Here is an 18,285-nt window from a genome sequence, read left to right as displayed (position 1 = left end):
TAAAGGATGTCTAACAGCCGTCTCATAAGATACAAAAATGTGTTTGTGGCAGGGATGCTGGAAACAATGAGTATAAGTTGAGTATAAGTTAAATAAGTTTCAATTACAGTCGTTTTTTGCATATTATGCACAGAAGCCTGCAAAAGAAAGTTATACAAATATCTTCCTGTTTGCTGTATAAAGAAAAAAATGCATGCATCTTTTCATATTGACAGTGTTAGTCATGCTGGATGCAGAAGTTTCATGGCTGTAAAGGGATGCTTGTAAAGCAAGAGCAGCAACATCAAGACAAAACCAAATATCTAGAGAAAAAAAAAAAACTTCAGATAATTTTTGTCATTATGATTCACTGATTTATTCCAAACAATATTAATCACTTGTTTGGCTTCAAATACACATCTGCTTGTTTTGTTGTCATTGAAAGCCCTTTTTCTCTTTGATATCTTGTGGAAATGAGAAATTTTGATGGGAAATGAAGACCATATGCTAGTGTGTGCCTAATGAAGTGCAGTCTGGGGGCTAGTTGGGGTTTGCAGAGCTGAATGTTGTGTTAGAGTTTGCTTGGTGCCACCTCCAGGCAGATCCTTTCACAAAGATATAACCATTCCTGCCAGCAGGAGACCACAGTCAGCTTCACATGCCAGCACGTAAATAAACAGGAGCAGGGTTGTATGGGCTTTACAGTTAACAGCAGATTTAGTCAAAGTTAGTTAGAATTAATGTAATTTCTTACTTAAGTAGAAGGTTTTTGGTGATGATTAGTTAGTGCAGTAAATCTGCCCCCACCCTTCCTTTAAGCACTTACCATTTGTTCTTCCTCCTTATATAGTCTTTCTCAGAGAGATTAACAAGGTAGATCATTGGTTTGGACGTCAGAAACAGGTATTTGTTCAACACTTCAATCTGTGAAAAGGACAGGCAAGTTCTGAGAATCCACAACTTTCTAAAGTGGTATCTGGACAAATGAAGCCAAATAAAATTATAAGCACAGTGGGGAGCAACTATGAAGCCTTTTAAATGAAGATCAGCACGGCCAGATGTCATCAGCTCGCATGGAAGTACTGTCAAAATATAGCCCCCCCCACCCCCCCCAATAGCAGCAGTTGGGGGGGGGTAGCATAATATTTACATGTGATTTATTCTGCTCAAAAGAAGAAGAAACAGCAGTACCTTAGGTCACATGAAAAGATTAGAAGATAAATCATTTTAATGAATCTGATAGCAACACTAAAGTCTTACCTCCTTGTCGTTCCATTCATGATAGTAGCGAACATGCTTCTTTTCATCCACTACCCAGCTCTTTATTTTGCACATAACGTCCTGTTTGGAGTTAAAATAGAATGAACAAGAACCCATTAAAGGAGATGAAAAAGAATAAACCCAGCAGGGTATGGGGTAATTATTTCCTAAATGCATGGCATCCTGATGCCAAAATGAACAATGGCTTTTGCTCGCATTCAGGCAGGAGTGGCCTGCCTTTGACGGGGATGGCATGAGCAAGACCCCCTTCCTGTCTTTAAATTCTGACAAAATGCCTTCTGGGGTGTCTCTCTGAGTCTTAGCTTTATACATCAATATTCATTCTAATGAAAAGGATTAAGAGAGATGGCAAAATTGGAAAAAGCAGGGAAATACGGGGAAGTTGGTTAGTAAGGTGTAAATTATTGGTCCTTCCTTAGGGACTTTGCAGAGTGCAGTCATAGTGAATAAGCACTCGTGAGGTACAGAGCTAATTATTCCCTGTTTCTGAAAATATTGAGCATTTCCAGCAATGTATGCCACATTCATTACTGACGTACTTGTGGGTTGAGACCACGGGCAAGACTGGGTCTTGACAGGATCTGGAAGCGGAAATGGGTGGGAAATGGGAGGGAGGTAGTTATAAAATTTGTAATAAAGAAATTGAGCCTATTATTGTTGATCCAGCCCCACAGAAATTAGCGGAACACATTCTTTTTGTTCCTGTCAACTTGACCTCCCCCTTCATATAAAAACTCCCCCACCCCCTGCAACACTCCCCCTACCTCCTTTTCCCTCCCCAAACCCTTGCAGCACTTCACAATCATACTCTCTTTTGAAAGAACTGAGGAAAAAATCCTGCCAGAGCCTCAATTACACAATGGCAGAAAAAGCTCCACACACTGACCCCCAGCCAGCTGCATTCACTCTCTGCACATCTCTCTCCGCAGGAATTCTAAAGGCCTTTTAGTCAGGCAGCCAGAGTGCAGCCAGCGGGAGAGAGCGCAGGAAGAGCTGCATACACTCCGCCCGCGCCGGCCCAAGTCTTCACAGAGAGATTAATCATCTGTGAAATGGAAACAGCAAACGGCCGGTGACACAGGCTGAACCCGCTCCAGGTTTCCCTCATCAGCTCGCAGCCACCGTGCAGCGCTCCTCTAACAGGCAGGTGTTAATAAAAGGCATATAGGTCCCACAGGGGTCAAACACATACGCTTGCCACCATGAAGCGCCGCTGGTGGGCCGGTTTCTTATTATTGTTTTGTAAGGATAGGGATTTTGAGGATTCGTATAGACAAAAGCAATGAAACATTGTTCCTGTAAACATAATTGCCTGCAAAATGGATTTACAACAGTGTATACATATGAGCTCTGCAAAGCTGCATTCACAAAGGTTTAATTTAAACTGACAATAAAATGCCAAACTATTTTTCATCTTTACAGAAAATTCTGAACATACAATGATTTCCAAATTTATTCTTTTCTGAAATGACATTATCTTTAGATGTGAGTTCATGGACCAGTAGTATGACTGCTCCAACCACCAGCTTCTAATTGTGCCTCCCTACCTATCACATAAGACTGCATTCCTCTATCTCTATTATTTATTAATTTTACAATGTCTGTTCTGCCCTTTGGCATTTGGTTTCGCCTCAACATCCTGCTTTCTGCAGGAAGTACAATAAAAAGACAAAATGCTCTCAATTAGGTCACAAACACTAATATTAAACTTTAATCTTTTAGGGTCTCAGCAAGGTGCACTGCATAATGATATACCACTTTACATAGTAGTTATATATTAAATAGTATTAACAAAGTACAGGGAATTTCCCTCACTGTCTCAATTTCTCTGCAAACTATCAATTTGCCCTTTTATTGCAGGACTTCATGAGAGCAAACAGAAGCAAAAAGTAACTGAGCACAATCTGAGAGCAGAGTAGTTTGTTTTTTTAACATTTGTGTGTTGTTCAAAAATGTCTAAATCTTCTTAAAAGAGAAAATAAGATACATATATTATAGTGTGAAGTATGAACTGTAAATCAGCCTAAAAACATCAGATTTATAAATGTAATAAACAGATAAGTTGCCTTCTAATTTACATTCTGTTTCATTAAGGTGAGACACTACAGGTGAATGGGGCAAACTTTATAATGAGCTGTTATCACCATAAAACTGTCCTGGTTTATTCCTCACGCCAACACTATTAACTTTTGCATTCCAAGTTTCCTTAAATTTTATGTTTAAATATGCAAATTAGGTGGTATTTATTGACAAAAATGCACTAATCTGTATAAATTGCTAGGGAAAAATGTGAACACTGGATTAAGTCAGGTTAAAAGTTCCCTTTAAATTTGTTATATTAAATATGTCCACATATGAGAGTCAAAAGTTCTTACAAAGCTATTTGGATTTCTCTATTTATTACTTCACAATGTAGAAAATACTCTCAGTGACCAGAAATACCTTAATTTTTGCCATGTCTTTGGGATGAAAAAGTCTATTAAATCAGGCTGTAAATAAAATATCCAAAAATCTTTCAGTAAAAACTTTAAGACAGGAGCATAACTGGAAACAATGTTGTGCTAGTTACTGAAAAAAGTAATTAGTTACAATTAATAGTTACTTCTGCCAGTAAATAATGCACTACTCTTACAAGTAACTTTTAGTTACTTTTTTAAAAGAACATTCCTAAAATGCTCCCATTAACATCTTTACTACTTAATTACAGTGTTGTATGAAATATAATACAAACTCAATCACAACGTAATTTCTTTTAACACTAATTTATTTAAGTCATGCCAGCACATGATTTGAATGAATGAATGAATGAAAGAATAAATAAATAAATACATACATAAATAAATAAATATTAATATAACTTTGATTAAAGTTATTTTTGTGTATTTCTGTGTGTGTGTGTTTTTACGTCATCAGATCATTTTTAATGAAACCCACTGACTCTTGGATGGTTTCATTTACATGATTGAAAAGATCATTTTATACTCGTATTATCAAATTTATCGTTAATATTGGTAATATCAAGAAGTAACGGACACTGAACAACCAATGATGCGCTCGCATTGAATGGAATCCTGATTCAGACCTTCTCACTCGACCGAATCTGCATTATCAGTGGTTGTCAGCCCATTCATATGGGACACTGGACCAGTAGCACTGATAGAGGAAGATTCCCGATCCCATCCGACTGGAATCCAGTCCACTGGCAGACTTCAAATCCTCAGCATTATGTCCCATTTTCTGAAAAAAACTACATAAATTTAAACTGACTATAATCAAAACAATGAAAAGGCTGTTTCTCATTCCCAATGGACTTTATACATTTTAGATTATTAAACAGAAAAGCTAACCAGTGTTTTATTTTTTGCTACCGTGGTTGCTATGGGTACGTGCATGGCGCGTTCCATTTCTGTTTTTGCCCTGCTGACAATGGGCTTTGTTCCATTGTAAATGACTGTCGGGTAGCAGTTTTAGGAGTTTATAGGCTTATTCTTTTTTCATGTATGTATGTATGTTTATTTGTTTTTTTTTTTTTTACAAGAATTTCTATATTACTGTAAAATTATGATCAAAATATACATATCTTTATAGACCACATCCCTCATCAAATTCTGCTTTACTTTAATTTATTTATTCAAACTGGACTTAGTGCATTGCATTAAAATCCTAGAGTTGCATTATATAATTACTTACGCACAAGCAAATACTGAAAATGTTGTTAAAAGGTTGTTACATACAGTATATGATGACATGTGATGTAACCCTGACTCTGGCCCATGGGCTGTGTGCTGGCCCTAAATCCAGGATTTTAGGTCCTCTTTATGAATGACTATGAATATTATAATGCTAAAGATTATTCTGTTTGAAATATACTTCCCTAAAAATTGAAAAAAAAAGAGCTTAATTTTGTATAGATCTTACACATGAAAATGAAAATTAGGCTTTGAAGGTCTTAATTAAAATGAGAAAGATTAAAATTTTGGCTTTCACTAAAACAAATACATGATTGGAAAGGTCTTTCTCTGGAGAATAACATGTTAGTATGAACACTCTTTGTCTATTTCGTAGGATCATAATTTAACAGCAAAAGGGTCTAAAGACATGAGACCAACTGTTATGGAGAGCTCTTGACCTGAGCTGTCTTGTAATAATAATTCCTACTGGGGGTGCTGTCATACGTGGATAAAATATGTTTACACTCATTTAACAATTAGATTATTAAGGTCTGAATCCACAGTTGCCTTCACCGTCCTTTTCACACCCGATATGTTGTCAATTCAATATTTACAACTTTAAATTTGATGCAAAATGCTTCCATTATGTAAGAACTACAACTCCCTCTAGCAGCATTATGCAGCTGAAAACAAATCCGCGCCATGATTGTAGTTTTTCTGGTTTCCAGAACACATCTTGAGACTGAGTTATGAAAAAATTTATTTGTTTCATGAATCAAATACCTAATAAAGCTGAACTAGCTGTTGCAATACCTCTAGATCAGGGGTGGCCAATGTCGGTCCTCAAGAGCCACAATCCTGCATGTTTTCCATGTATCCCTGCACCAACACACCTGACTCAAATTAAATGGCTCCAACAGCCTATAAAGATCTGCACAATGACTCATTAGTTTAAGTCAGGTGTGTCGGTGCAGGGATGCATGTAAAACCTGCAGGATTGTGACTCTCGAGGACCGACGTTGGCCACCCCTGCGCTAGATGATATATGTTGATAAAAGGTAAATAGTATGATGGTTTATTTGAGATAAATAACCTTTTAGTGTAGCCTGGTACATCTTCCAGTTTTGCATATAAGGGTTGTAAAATCATATGCTTCTTTCATATTTCAAATATATATAGCTGAACTGGTAATATTCAGTATCTAAATGCCCTGTACTGAGAAAAAGTTAATATGTGGGTTTAACTAACATATTAAAACCAAATGTAATGTAAATTACAGCTTTCGCATGACATCTACAACTGACACCAGGAAAAGCCAATAGGAGGAGGAGAAAGTTAAAAAAAAAAAAAAAACTCCAAGAAGAGCCCAAAGCAGGGAGATGTCCACGTAAAATGCAATGTGGCATCATACGTCTCACTGATTATGACTCTAAAGCTTAAGTAATGTATGTTACTGGAGTGGGGCGGGGTGAAATCTGGTTAGGATTCCTCCTGGACATCTCCCTCTTCGGAGGACGTCTAACTGAGGGTCCAGGGGAGATTCTCGACCAGAATGAGAGTGCTTTGAGATCCCCTTTGGCGAACTGGGAGAAATGTCCCTGGGAAAAGGTAAAAATCTGCGGCCTCAGCCGTAATTTTTCTGACTAAATAGACAGGATGAACGAATGCACAGGTGGTGGAGGTGCACTGATCTCTTGTGTTGTTGGAAATTTGCAACAACTGCTACCAATAGTTGTGCCTAACTTTTCACAGGATTTGCTATGAATAGGTAATGAGAACATGTTGGATGTTTATACATCCACTATTGGCAGTCCCACTGATAAAATTACCTTTTGACATTTGACATTTGGATTGCAAAATTCAACACATCAACAGATTTGTAGAAACATCTATACAAAACATATATAAAACATCGAAGCAGCCAAAATGGAGAAATTTATTTCCTCATACAGCTCTGTTGTGTTTTTGGTAGGTTTGGTACAGGGATACCCAACATTTTCCCATTTTTTGAGGGCAGCATACCATATTCTTAATTTATGGACAAAAGAATTTACATAATGGTGTCAAAGGCAGCATCATGCCTTGTTGCATCCTAAGAAGGGCAGTGGAGGACGGACGGGTATTCTGCAGTGATCTTGTTTACAGATACACTTCAGAAACAAACTGCATGACTTTTCAACTTGGGCAACTTAATTTGCTGATCAGTTTATTCAAATACGCAGTGTGATACAGTGAAACACTGCTGCCCTGCGCACTGATCAGTCTGTTTTGATTGACAGCTTCCTGTTGTTGAACTCGTGATATATCACCAGCTGATCTTAGTGTTTGTGTCATCCTGTTGTCTCTTACAGATGAACATTACCATCATTGTCTCTGAAAACACGTTTCTTTTGGCATTTTGTCTTTATAAGTCCTGTAAAAAAGCCAAAAACCTGTCCTCCCTACTGTATAGCCTCTATTAGCAGTTTTTAACTTCCTTCCTTCCTGCTTCATTTTTGCCATTTTGTTGAATGGTATTTTTCAATATGTAAAAATAAACATTTCTTTAAGTGGAACATGTCCCCCGTATTTAGTTAATAGATCTGAGTACCTTCAGTTAATCAGATATTTCTCAAATCGTTCCCTGGGTGAAATTCCCAGGGCGGCGCTGTCACCAAGACAAGCCAGAACCTCTGTGTTGCTACATTCTGGCAATGGAGACTTGTTCCATATTATTATCATTATTATTATTATTATTATTATTATTATTATTATTATTATTATTGTTATTATTATTATTATTTATTGTATTGGTAAATTAATTGCGTTTTTCTTTTAAGTGCGCAGCAATAGAAATACTGATGCTTTATCTTCAGCATTTACCTGACAAGCAGGTTTTGGAAGCTGTGGTTCGTGGTACCCCTCTGCCTAAACCACTCCAGCAATTTCTGCATATAGAACATTCTAATGCAACTCAAGCTGCTTTCACTGCGTTGCCTCAGCATACCTTGACCAATACCTCTGCTCTTCAGCAGGCTGATCCTGTTATTCAGAAGGAAAACAACGCCCCAGTTATGAGCAGCGGAAACGGCTCTCCCAGTCAGCATTGGTGCTCCTTCACCAATGGGATCATCTGGTTGAGAAAAATGGGGTGCTTTACAGCCAGGTCTTTCATTCAGATGGTGCCGAACCAGGGTTGCGGTTGTTGCTACCCTGCTGCTTTGGTCAAAGGGGCACTGATGAAGTGCATGAAGAGCATGGTCATCAGGGTGCTGAGAGAACGCTGGCACTCTTGTGGTCAAGGTGTTATTGGCTAAGTATGTCTTTAAATGTGACAGAGTGGTGCCAGGCTTGTGAGCTGTGTCAGTTTGCCAAGGGCACTTGGATGGCCACCCATAGTTTTATGGGTCACCTGTTGGCTTCACAGCCAAATGAGATTTTAGCCATTGATTTTACAGTTTTGGAACCCACCCATAATGGGTTGGAGAATGTACTGCTAATGACTGATGCTTTCAGCAAGTATACCTTGGTTGTCCCCACTTGTGACCAGCATGCCTCCACAGTAGCCCAGGTCTTGGTAATGGGGTGGTTTTACAAATTTGGTGTCACTCCTTGCATACACTCAGACCAGGGCTGAAATTTTAAAAGCTCTCTGATCCAGCAACTTTGCAGTTTGTATGGGATAGAATAGTCTCAATACCACCCAGCTGGCAATGGTCAGTGTGAGCACTTTAATAGGACGCTGCACAATTTGCTGCACACTCTGGCTGTCACTCGAAAGCGAGACTGGAATTCCTGTTTGCTTCAGGTATTGTACTGTTATAACACCACTCCCCATCGGTCAACCTGTGAGTCACCTTTCCTTCTCCTGTTTGGTCAGTAGCCAAGACTGGCAGCTGACTTTCTCCTGGGCAGAATGCAAAGTCCTGTTGAGGGGAGTGTTCATAATTGGATTCACAAGCATCAAGCTTGTCTGCAGTTGGCATTTGAAGGGGACAGGGAGCAGCTACAGATGGCTGCTGACCGCAGGAAGCAAAATCATGGTCAATAAGTCAGAGATGCACCACTGGCTGAGAGACAGTTGGTGCTTATTTGTGACTTTAGTGCCAGGGGGTGTCGTAAGGTGCAAGATACTAGGAAACCCTCAAGTGCATTAAGTCCTCAAAGCCCCACAACAAGCTGGTGTGGTGTATACTGTTGCACCTATAGCTGATCCAGTAAAAGCTGGGCATGTTTATTATTATGCCCGCGGTTTGGTGTCTGAAAGCCCCTAAGTAGTGATTCATATTCACAATCTGAGTTATCCTGTGAGGACGACTTGTGACTCCATCCCCACTGTGCCAAATCGGCCCAACTCTCCCATCTGCTAGCTATTCCGATTTCTTGGGAGTTTCTTTGGCAGGTGGCTTGGGTACACCTAGCAAGGCAGTGCACAGAACTACACAGCCCACTGCCGACCAGCATTCAAATGTCCATCATCTTCCAAGGCTTGTGGAGAGGGTGGCACAGTGGGTTACTGCTTCCTCTCATCCCATGTCTGACTCAGACACTAATTTCTTTAGGCCCTGGTAATGGTTCGGTTTTCCAGTTGATTGGGTCATCATTGGGCCAAGGATGCAAAAAGTAGGGGTTGATTGTTTCGAGACAGGCCCTCTCCTGGTGTAAGCAATTAGTGCCATTCTCCTGACAAATCACACGTTGATCCGTTTGGTATAAAACAAAAATTTCCTTTAATGGAACATGTCTCCTATATTTAGTTAATGAATCTGATTACCCTCAGTTAATCAGTTGTTTATCAAATAATTCCCTGGCTGAAATTCCCAAGGTGGCATTGTCACAACATTTAGATGAGCCAGAACATGTGTCGCCACACAGTCAACCACCTTGGTGTTGAGCTTTGTATAAAAAGCAAACTTTAGGTTAATTTTGAATAGATTTGGTGCACATGTAGACAAAATGTAATAAAATAAACACCTAAAATGTTGTTTTTCTATAAATATATATATATATATTACACTAGTCTAAAAGAAAACATGTTTAAGACCAACTCCGGAACTTTTCGGTCTTAAAACTCAGCATTTCGGACTCATTTGAAGGCACAGTGACATCTATTATGTGCATTTCTGAAGCTGTTGCTGCACAGCATCCTGCAGCTGAGAAACTGCACTAAGCAACTTTTTCACTTGGGACGCTGCTTGATGTTGCAGCTGAGTTTGGCTTTGTGTATGTGTTACACGTTAGCAACAAGATGTAAACAAACTGGCCATTTTGAATGCACACTGTGGCTGATTCAGCAAAGAAACGTTAGAAGACATTATTGGAGGAAGAAAGGAAACAAAAGTGAGCCAGAGATAAGACAAGAGTCAACATAAGACTGTTTTTTACTGTCTGGAGAGAACTCACAGTACAGGTAGGATGGATGCTGAATTAGTCGTCAATAGGGGTGTGGCACTGAGAAAATGGCAAAGGTTAAGCAGTGCATCTTTAAGGAAGAAGGAAAAAAAAAAACAAAATAAAAAAAAAAGCTCTCAAAATGATCAAGGTGATGAAAAAAACTGAGCTTTTGCCTGTTGTGTCTCACCTTAAATCTTGAAATCTTCTGGTTTATAAACTTTCAAATAAGATAATTCAAATAATTAACTTAATTTTCTTTTTAATATTGTGCAGCATTCTCAGGTCCTGGCAACAAAACATTATTGTTTGGTTTAAAGTGAACATTGTCAGACATAGTCTTGATGTTGTGCATGTAGACGCTAACATAAACGTGTATGTGAGTCTAGGCACCGAGCACGTCAAGCGCAAGCCTCAGCTTGTGAGACAATCACACAATCCCTCCCATCTAAAAGCTAAGTGCACCCTTTGATAACCACCATTCTTTGCTATCTAAAGAGGTCTTCTATAGATTCTCAGTTGCTTACGCGTGCGCAACCTTTGACAAGTAATGTAGATTATTTTTATTCATTGCCTAAAATTGTTAGCAATTATTGGTGTAAGCGGCCACCTGCTTAGTCTGAATGGCTCCTGTCTGTGGGGCTACAGGGGTGTTGGGAAGTGCTGCTGGCTCTAAGGAGGGGTGGAGTGTGTGTGTGTGTGTGTGTGTGTGTGTGTGTGTGTGTGTGTTTGGGTGGGTTGGGGGGGGTGTCTGAAGGGAACCAACCAGTCATGGGGGCGTCTGCAGCAGGTGAAATAGCCCCTCTCGTTAGTTTAATGAGTGGTCAGAGCCTTGGTGTGTCGCCTGTGTTGGTGCCAGAAATTGGGCACACCGCTCCAAGTTAAAGGCCAAATCCTCCTTGTGTTCTGACCCATCCCATCCTGCTTCAATGATGGAAGGAGATCATGTGACATTTGCAACCAAATCATTTCTAAAGTTGGCCTCTTTCCCTCATTATTGTAAAGATATAAATATCTTAATGTGTGTGAATGGACATACATTTTGATCTGCCATCCAGTTTGTCACTTTATTCCTTCGCTTACCCTACATTTCACCTCACACCTCAGAGAAGCAAGAAATAATATACTGTCAATTAATATTCTAAACATTTACGGTATTCATAGCAAGGTATAGGCATACGTGTCACCTACTGTATGGCCTTAAACAATTTCCCAAGCTGCTGTAGGAGTATAAGCATGAGCAAGAGCTGTGCCATGATTTGAGTATTACTTTAGATGAAAAGAGCTGTGAGAAAACACTTTCATTAGCCCAGTGCTGTGACCCAGGTTCAGCAGCTGAATAAGTAACTCTCTATTAATGATTTCTACAGCAGAAAACCCCTGACCTCTGATCACTTTCAATCTCAGAGAGGGAAAAAATAGGCCAGGGGGAGGGGTGAGACCTATTGGAGGGAGATTAAAAAAAAACATACTTCTTTTTCCTTGGCCATGTGTGTGGGAGGGTTATTATTTGTGCCTTGCTGTGAGGGGGAGCAAAGGGCCTGCTGGGACATTGACTCACATATTCTGGTTTGAGTTTCTTGTCACCGCCTCTAATGGCCGTCTTCTCCAGCTTGTCAATAATGGGGCCAATCATCTCCTCATCCTTCAGCCTCAGCTCTTCGTGGATGATCTCCATATCTCTCACTGGGTCCACTGTACCCTCAACATGGATGATATCCTCATCCTCAAAAACACCTGCAGTGACAGGACACAAATACAGGATAGGGCAACAGCTTAGAATTATTTCTTTTTCAGCAACAGCAATGCTGCTGTTTTATGTGAATCCATATAATAGAAAACACAGAATCAGAGTAACAGAATCAATGACATTGACTTTTAAAAGAATGATAAGATGCAGCTGAGAAAAATCATTAGTTTTTGCTGTGAATGTGGTGAAAATAAGCATCCACACAAAAAAAAGCACAGTGGGAGTCACAAGAAACAAATATCATCATGTCTTTAGAAATATATCTAATGCTTCTTTTTTAGTGTGCAAGTGTCAGAAGTGTGGAAAAAACAGCTTGAAATGTAAAAGTTTGTTGCACTTTAAGCTGGCTGTAAGTGCAACATAACAGGCTTGTCAGACAGCGTGACTGACATGCAAAGCATGTAGCCATGTTCTACCTCTTTGTACTCAGTTAAAAACATGATGTAAAACTTTACATTACTTAAGAAAAGATGTCATTATGTATAAATGAAATCATTCACATCTTAACTGTGGCTGTGCTGGTGATTAGGTAATGAGGCTCTGAAGCAGAACATTTAGCCAGCAGCAGCTCTCAGGACTCCTTTTGCCTTCCAGCATGGGTGAAAGGGGGAGAGGAGGGAGATTTGGGGGGGGAGGGGGGGGGGGGGGGGGGGGGGGGTGACGCACTCATGTGTGCACATCTGTCACGCAAGGGTGATGCCCTTTAACATTAATTGTTTGATAAGGCAATTTTTCTTAACTCTTGGAGATAGAAAAAGAAGGATTCTGAAGAAAGAAATTGTATTTTTTTGTAAATTGTAGCATTTGTACCCTATTGTATAATTATTAGACTGTCATTGTTGCAAGTAGTACTTTATTGTTGGCAAAAAAAAGGAGATGAATGGACAATTTTAGAAAGATTTGTGTAAATGCAGTGACATAATGCAAGATAATACATCAACATTTCAGAGTGCATCATGCCAGGTTTTTACAAAGTTTGTTTAATGTAGCTGTATTTGGACAATATCCATTGATTTACATCAGCCAACAACAATGATCTGCCATCTTTCTCTTAGGCCAACTCATTAAACAAGAAAGTGAGTGTCAGGTGAATGATGAATTGCCTTCCACTGGTGCAGTGTTGAGGGACGCAATGTTTGGAATGTGCAGAGAGAAGTTTAAAAAACATTCATAATAATGTGTTCACACCTGAATGTGTAAAGAACAGTTGATAGATAACATCTCAGCAAGTTGCAGCAGTGACACATGCAGAAAATATTGATGATTGATGTTGTTGTCATGTTGCATACCTGAGATTCAGGGAACTCTTTCCTAAACGAACTGCATTAGATCACTCAAAAGAAAGCTTAGTTGAAGTTTGCTGAGTCTTAGCAGTGAAATGATCCCAAGCCACTTCATTAACCAGACCAATGTCCTGATTATCTTATAAAAGTTCATGCTACAGGTTAGTAAGGCCAGTGCTATGGTTCAAGGGATGTCAGTATATAACGCTTTGATTAAGCACAAAATATCTCAACAAGTGATGTAACTTTACAGAAATTCATAGTCTTTATGACATTGTTGATCTTCTGAAACAAACTATTAAAGGTTTTAGGTTCCTGATTTAAAAAAGTCTCACCCAGCATTACCATTAAACTGCGTTAAAATATCTCCCAAATGTAGACACTTGCATGCAACTAGCATGCTCACAAACTATATAATGAACATATATAATGAAATTTTCACTGATAATCAAAAATGTAGCTACAGGCTTGTTTTGGTTGCAGATAATAGAAATTTCTTGAAACTGAGAAATTATACTGACTGGACTATCGCTAATGTATTAGGGCAAAGGTAGTTATAGCAGATACATTTGTTGCTTTTCAGATGATATCTTTTCAGCAAAGGTTTTACTTTTTTCAACAAAACACTGTCAGTCAATATTCTGTACGTGTTATATCATAGGCTTGTAAAATAGTGTGAGGGTTAAACTGCCCTGTATTCATACATGGCAGCCATTAAAATATGTTTTTGTGCTATAAAATAAAAAGTATACATACGCGATACTTGAGAAGGACATACTTTTGCTGTCACATTTTTCTCTCAAAAGAACAGCAGTTTTCCTCCTTAGATCCCAAAAGATCTACAGTGTTTTGTTAAAGGATATGTCATATAACATGGTGGTAAACAAGTCCTCATACCAGTTTTATTTTATGTTTACTGCTGTTAATGAATTAAAAATGAGCACATATTAGCAATATTCAGACTTGCCAGTTTAATTTTTGCTAGTGTCATTTTGAAAATTTCGATGTTATCTGAATTATTGTCAGTTAAATCAAAGGTTACAGTTAACTGCATTTTGTCCCGTTTTCTTTGGAAATAGGGTTATATTTATGAAAGCTCATGCAGGTGGTATTTGCTAACACTCATGTTTTTGGAAGCGATTGAGTGTCTATCACTTGATTAGTTGTGTGGCTGTATTTAAAGTACCAATGCCGAATGTATTCAATCTTCATGCAATGCTAATTCTAAACCGACTTAATACAAACCTTGTAACAATGTTTCACGTGCAGAAAATTACAGATCAGGGTTAAGGAGAGATTCACCTGATTTATCATAAAAGTGCTTTACGTGGCTTTTAGAATCTAGCTAAATGGCTAAATAAAAATCCACTACACCATCCTGCACCTTATTACTCATGCAAGTCAACAGAAGCTGTAGACTTTTGTGCAAGCTGTCATCCTGTGCGTTGTCCTCATGGTGAAATGAACTTATTCAATTACTCTTTGCCTAATCAGGCTGTTTTGGTTCCTCTCCTCTTCCAGAGGTACTCCACAGTATAAACAGTTCACTTACGCCACACAGAAAGGGGCTAATCAGTGGAATTATTGTTTTGCTGCTCCAATTTAGCAGCTCCCTGTTCAGCACTGATTGGAATAAAAATGTGCTATTGTGTCTGCATGAACCCAGAAAATATAATGCAAAGTAATCATTTTGTTAGCTGCAGGAATATACATACATTACAGACAATTATGATGCACAGTTTTGATATACTGTTGGAAACAGAAAATGCATGAGTCTGTTGTTAAATTTAGTAGATATTAATTTAGTAGATATTAAATACATGGTAAATGAACCACTTATGGTTGTTCTTAATTATTGAAAACATTTTTAAAAGACTGTTTAAAAGTCAGCCCAGCTTGTTTGTTTGAAAGGTTGAAACTCAAAGAGGAAATCCATACGACCACCACCACAATAAAAAGCAGCCAAAAATAAAAATAAGTAGAAAAAAAAGACACCCAGATAAGTCAGAATTTAAATGGGCTTTCAAACAGCAAGTGCAGCTGATCACTCACTATTTAGTCCTCTCATTCCAAAGTAATTTGCTTCAATTCATTTCGCCTAATTTAACATTCACATCTTTCTTACCACCTTCCTATTCGAGGCTTAGAACTGGACAACAAATGCATAAAGAGAAAGAGGGGAGAGAAATCTGATGGAGCAATTTTTTTACAATTACTCCTTTAACAGCTGGGTTGGGGTAAGGCACGGTGAAGACGGTCCTTAGAAACTGCTGCACCACACAAAGCCACATGTAAGACAATAAAAACACACAAAAAACAGGGAAGAGGTTGAAAAGGGCAACTTTCACGAGTCAAGTTTATCTCATAATTCAATTTTTACTGTTTAAATTTAAACGTTACACATAGACATGTATGAAAACACTATTAACAGGTACTCCTCTTAGGACATTGAACATTAGGATTTGTCTCTGGAGAGTGACGTTCAATGGCCTGATTCGGGATAAGGCTAATATAAGGCACAATTACAGCAGCACTGAAGGCAGGTGTAGCCCAAGAAGGAGTAAAGGAAACTGACATTTACAAATTAAATTGATTAATGGAAGAAAATTTAAAAGGAAGTAAGTATTTATATAATAACTTCTGCTTTAAAAATGTACCCATTTTTATGCTTTCTCTTCTCAGTTTGCCCAAGTTTAACACCTACAAACATAAAGCAAGATTGGTTAGCTAATATTATCACTTTTCTGTCAGACAGACAAGGCAGTTATCTGAGTCGAGACTAGATCAATACTGATTGAGCTGCCTCCTCTGAAGTTGCTACCTGGGAGGATATGTGGTCAACATAATTCAGTCAAATTACAGTATTCATTGACTTCTTACTTCCTGTGCATGTTTTCACATGCAAGATGGGTAAGAGCACATCTAAAGAACTTGCATTCCTTACGCTGCTTTTAAAATGTTCATGCAAACTCAGTGCCGCAATTCTCCTGGTATTCAGAGCAGTAAAAGCTATTTTATGAGTCTGTCAGGAAAAGCACATTATGTATGTCTTCCCAGCATAAAAACACTGGCAATACACATAAAGGTATTTATGTTCATTCAGGATTTATCTTTTTGACATTCATTTTTAGGAGACATGAAATTGGTAGCAATTTGTACTACACTGTTTCTGTAACAGAGTTTGTGGAATATTCAGCCTTGTTTTTCTGTGTGTGTCAATTATGGCAAATACATTGGCTGCTAAAAAGCAGTTTGACACCAGAAAATGGGAGGTTGAAGCGCTTCATGTTTTCTACATGATCCTATCTTTCAAAATAGATCACTGTAAAATCACAGTGCTCGATAGTTTGAATATAAGTACTTCACAAGGTGTCACCAATTCACGGGTAATCTACTGACAGCTATGTCTCATCCCAAACTGAGCTTTAAGGGTGCATCTTTCTGTCTCACAGAAAATGAGACAAAAATATAACTATATGTAAATGTAAGGTGTTCAAATAAAAGCATGACCTGTGTGCAGCTGACAGCTGAAAGTCATTGGAAATTTTGAGGTTTTCCTGAACTGACAGCAGAGAAAACAACAGTATTAATTCCCTTATCATTAGCTTAACATCTGTCAATCCATTCATTTTGTTAAAGCACTGAGCATGAGAGTGCCTTGATTGAAAGGAACTGTCATATGCAGACCACTGTTGTCCCACATCATTCAGAGAACAAACCTTTTCAGATCCTTAACTACTATAGTGCTGCTGATTGCACCGACACCAGCAATTTCCTAACCAACCGCCACCTGAACAATGATGTGTTCAGCTTTCAGGCCCTCCAGCCTTTCAAAGGTGAATCATTTCACAGTTTGGAACGAGATCTCCATAGCAACTCCCTTTTGAAGGGTGTAGAATCACCATCCAATAATTCTATGATCATCGGGCCTTGCCATTCCCAGTGGTTCTTTTCACAGTGGACAGGCAAGGGGGGCATGAGGAGGAAGCAGGAAGATTCTACAGTCTATTTCAGGCAATTCATCTTGCAGGCCCATTAGAATTCAAAATATTGCGACCTTCAATCACAGAGCATGTTATCTAGAGCTGTGGTGATCTCCAGTCAAGATGGGTAGACATTTTTCTCTAATCATCCACGATGAGTGGAGGCTGACAAAAACTCTTCATTCTCCCTGAAGCAAAACGCTCATTTAAATGCTGTGACAGCACCTCAGCTCAGTCTGAAGGCACACAAAAGAACGATCCCACCACAGCTAAATGATTGAGACTTTACAGTTGGAGTATTGGTTAAAACACACCCAACACAAGCAAAGAGCCGCATATAGCACTAGGCAGATTTTTTTTAACCCATTTGTGATGCAGTATTAAATATGAATCAGCAAACCGTGTATTTGTGACTAAGTGTAGGAGGAGAAGCCTGCTGTTTCCTATTCAGACAATGTAAGTGCTATTTAATTTATATTATTCAGATGTTTTTTTTTATTTGGATTATGTGAATATGGGAAAAAAATTGTAATTTATTTTTCATTCTCTGTACTGCTTAGTCCATTATGGGTTGCGGGGAACCTATCCCAGCATTTTAACGGGTGAGAGGCAGGGTACACCGTGGACGGTTCACTAGTCCATCACAGGGCCAACCCAGTTATGGACAAATAACCATTCACACACACAGACACTCCTAGGGAGAATTTAGAGTGACCAATTAACCTAACATGCATGTCTTTGGACGATGGGAGGAAGCTGGAGAACCAGGAGAGAACCCACACATACATAAGGGGAACATGCAAACACAGAGAGGCCATCGCCCCCCCCAGGTTCAAACCTTCCCTAAACCGAGGCTCGAACCAGCAACCTTCTTAAGGTGAGGCTGTGGTGCTAACCACCACACCACCATGCAGCCCAAATAAAATTACTGACCTAAAATTAGACATTTTAGGTCAATTCAGCTTCCT

At 38.9% G+C, this 18,285-nt stretch overlaps 1 protein-coding gene across 1 annotated transcript in view; it reads right to left on the bottom strand.

Annotated features, from left to right (window-relative positions):
* LOC121650948 (obg-like ATPase 1) overlaps positions 1-18,285 on the bottom strand; it is a 52,610-nt gene that overhangs the window by 17,074 nt on the left and 17,251 nt on the right. Inside the window, exons 5-7 of the mRNA XM_042002798.1 lie at positions 11,863-12,038; positions 1,240-1,320; positions 806-903 (exon numbers count right to left, since the gene is read on the bottom strand). Coding sequence (XP_041858732.1) covers positions 806-903; positions 1,240-1,320; positions 11,863-12,038 — 355 coding nt within the window. The remainder of the gene's footprint in view (positions 1-805; positions 904-1,239; positions 1,321-11,862; positions 12,039-18,285) is intronic.

Source organism: Melanotaenia boesemani, chromosome 12, assembly GCF_017639745.1.
Source record: "Melanotaenia boesemani isolate fMelBoe1 chromosome 12, fMelBoe1.pri, whole genome shotgun sequence".
Lineage (NCBI taxonomy): Eukaryota > Metazoa > Chordata > Actinopteri > Atheriniformes > Melanotaeniidae > Melanotaenia > Melanotaenia boesemani.
Note: the sequence above shows the minus strand (reverse complement) of the source record. Positions and strands in the feature narration are given on the sequence as shown.